Source organism: Gigantopelta aegis, chromosome 9, assembly GCF_016097555.1.
Source record: "Gigantopelta aegis isolate Gae_Host chromosome 9, Gae_host_genome, whole genome shotgun sequence".
Taxonomy (NCBI): Eukaryota; Metazoa; Mollusca; class Gastropoda; order Neomphalida; family Peltospiridae; genus Gigantopelta; species Gigantopelta aegis.
Window position 1 is genome coordinate 65,501,000 of NC_054707.1, and position 3,299 is coordinate 65,504,298.

The following is a 3,299-nucleotide window of genomic DNA, read 5'->3' on the forward strand; positions in this document are numbered from 1 at the left end:
CATATTTAAAAAAAAAAAAATATTTTATCCAAAAATGTTAAGAACATGAACAAGAAATAAAAAAGATGACAACAAACATTATAATAACAGTGTTAACACGTCATTATATAAACTCCATGTGCTTTTTTAACAATATAAATAGGCTATCCCACAATTCTCACTTCGGCAAAGGTTAAACAGTCGGGACAATTCGGCCTGTTACATTCTCAGAAACCGAAAGTAGTCGACATTTTCCGAATGAGAAAAAAAGGCAGAGTTACTTCCCTTCTGTTATTTTGACAAAAGAGGATCGATTTTTTTTTTATGCTTACAAAAATGTCATTTAACAGGAGAAACTGTCTCCCGCACAGAAGAAAGGAGATTTGATCAAATACCGGGAGACTCCTGCGGAATCCGGGAGGGTTGACGGGTCTGTTTTGGGTTGTTGTTCTTTTTTGTCTTTTTAATTGTATTAAGGAATGATAAAAAAATGCTCTCTCACTGTGGTTCTGATTTATGATTTAAGTACATGGTCTTCAGACAAATTATCTCTAAAATGTGAGGATAGTGATGACTTTAAGAAATTTATTAGCATCATTTGACATTCATCTAAGTTTTGAAAACAAAATAAATTACTTTTTTTATTTTATTTTTATTCCTATTTGTATTTGTGGATCATTTATATACTGTAGTCATATTTTGATTACAACAGGGTGTGGAAGACCGAACTTTCCTGTTGTTGGGTCCATTGGACACTTTCTGTTCTGAAAGTGTGATCTACAACTGGTTTAATAAAGGTCATAGCTACTATTCTGTCTGTAATGTTGCATATTACACATTTTGCTGCTAATTTAAAACAAATTTGAGTAGCTCATAGCAACAGAGGGTTTCCTTTCTCATTATCTGTGTGGTACTTTAGGATTAATCTATTTTTTCAAAATCAAAAATAAAATAATATAAATTAAAAACTTGGTAATGACAAGACAAAATTACAGTAATTTGAAAACAAGCTGTGGGTCTTGATGTAACAGTCAGTTTTTGATGAGTTACAATAACCTACTACTTTTCTGACAGTAGCATCAGCATAGATGTCATCAACCTTTGTGCTTAGCTCCAGTGTTCAGTTATGCTTAGCGCCATTTCTCACAATTTAAAAGTCCTTGACCAATGAAATGAAATGAAGTCCTTGATATGTGAAATGAAATGAAGGAAATGTTTTATTTAACGATGCACTCAACACATTTTAGTTACAGTTATATGAAATGAAATGAAGTCCTTGACCAATGAAATTTGGTCTATAGTTGCATCTACATGTATGAATGTTCATCAATATGCATTGTAAAAAAATTTTATTATAATTTTATATACAGTCAAATCCACTTAATTGGATGTTGGATTATTGTATATTTCGGATATTTGAATATGTTTGTTCTGCACGGAACCATTTGCCATTATGACAATACAAAATCCAACGGTTAATTGGATGTGTTTTTTAATGTGTTTTCGGATATTTGAATATAAAATTATCCTTGCCGAATGGCAATTGCATGTAAAACATAGGAAAGTTTGTGTTATGTGCAGGTCTACTTGATGTGTTTTTGTAAAATTTATGATCGTACGTAATTTACCATACTATCATACGTACTTTTAATTTTATTTAATTTCATTGTTAAAAAAAAAAAAAAGGACTTACGACAAACTTGTCTTCTTGTTTCTTAAATTTTTTCAGATGACTCATTATTAATCAATACATTTCCTAATTACATCGTAATTAATCCATGAACAAATGTGACCCAATGGCCAAGACAATGCAGGACAATCAAGGATCAAAGCTGGTCTTTCCCACCTTGTTGGCAGCCACGTGCGTTTTGTAAGCAGGCATCCCTTAATCTCATGTCAGCCACTTTTGAAGCAGTTTATGTTTAATCCATAAATAAACATTTGTCAGATCTTTTTCTCTAAACAAAAGCCGTTAGCTATTAGTGTTATTTTTAGCGGGATCTTTTGATCATGTGAGGCCCCATTTGGGGTGACCGATTATGGTGATTACTGTTTAAATTGTTAAATGCCGACAAAAGGTAAGTTGTAGGAGATTTTCTTAGCAAGTTGGATTAATCATGTTTTGGATATAAATATTGACAAGAATTTTTTTTCTTCACAATGTCAACATGGCAAATAAACGGAAACGAAATGATTTATGTTTGGCTCAGAAATACGACGCAGTGCAATTGCTAATTAAAAAAACTCCACAGGCAGAGATTGCAAAGAAACTTGGATGTTCAAAACCACAAGTTTTACGAATATTCAACATGCGTGACGAGATATGTGCCCAGTATCTCGCCAACACTAACCCAGAACGAAAAAGACAGAGAACGGGAAAAGCAGCCAATGTGGAGAAGGCCTTATCAGAATGGTTTTCCGTCGCCAGACAAAAAGACATTCCAATATCGGGCCCAATATTAGCTGCAAAAGCAAAAGATCTGGCAGAGAAGATGAATATAGACCATTTCAATCCAACAAGCGGATGGCTCTCCCAGTGGAAAGAAAGGAACACAATTGTCTACAAGAAACTTCATGGTGAGAAAAGGATGTCACAGCTGCTGACAACTTGGTTGAAGACAGTCCTTCCTGAAATTCTGCAGAAGTACAAGGCGGATGATATCTACAACGCTGACGAGACGGGACTCTATTACAGAACGCTACCCGATGGAACGCTGGGAGCCAAGAAAGACCAGGTTAGTGGTAGCAAAAAGGCGATGAATAGAGTAACTGTCCATGTAGCGTGCAAACGAAAACTTCTTGTAAACGGTATAAGTAAAGATCCCAGGTGTTTCCGAGGTAAAAAGGTCCTTCCAGTGACATATAGAAACAGCAAAAATGTGTGGATGATGGGTAAATTATTTACCGAATGGCTGAAAGATTTCGACAAGGACATGAAGTTGCAAGGGAAAAAAGTGGTCTTGTTAGTGGACAACTGCGCATCCTCCAACTGATAAGTTGGAAAACGTGAACATGATGTTTCTGCCTCCCAAAACGACGTCACTCATTCAACCTTGCGACCAGGGAATTATCCGGAATTTGAAGGGTCATTATCGATTTCAAGTGGTGAATAAAATAATTGAAGACATCGATGGAACAGCAGACATTACAGCAAACGAGCTTGCAAAGAAACTCAACTTGTTGGATGCTATCCATATGTTAACAAAAGCTTGGAGAAATGTGAAACCCAGCACAGTGGTAAACTGTTTTAAGAAAGGTGGGTTTTCCATGGATGACAGAGTAGAAACAGAAGAAGCCGAACCATTACCACCCACTGGCAT

The 3,299-nt window shown here is 35.5% G+C and overlaps 1 protein-coding gene across 1 annotated transcript; it reads left to right on the forward strand.

Moving 5' to 3' along the window:
- Positions 1-2,147: 2,147 nt before the first annotated feature.
- LOC121381701 (tigger transposable element-derived protein 4-like) lies at positions 2,148-2,972 on the forward strand. Its single transcript, XM_041511045.1, has one exon. It carries the CDS (start codon positions 2,148-2,150, stop codon positions 2,970-2,972), a length of 825 nt encoding a protein of 274 aa, XP_041366979.1.
- Positions 2,973-3,299: the final 327 nt, after the last annotated feature.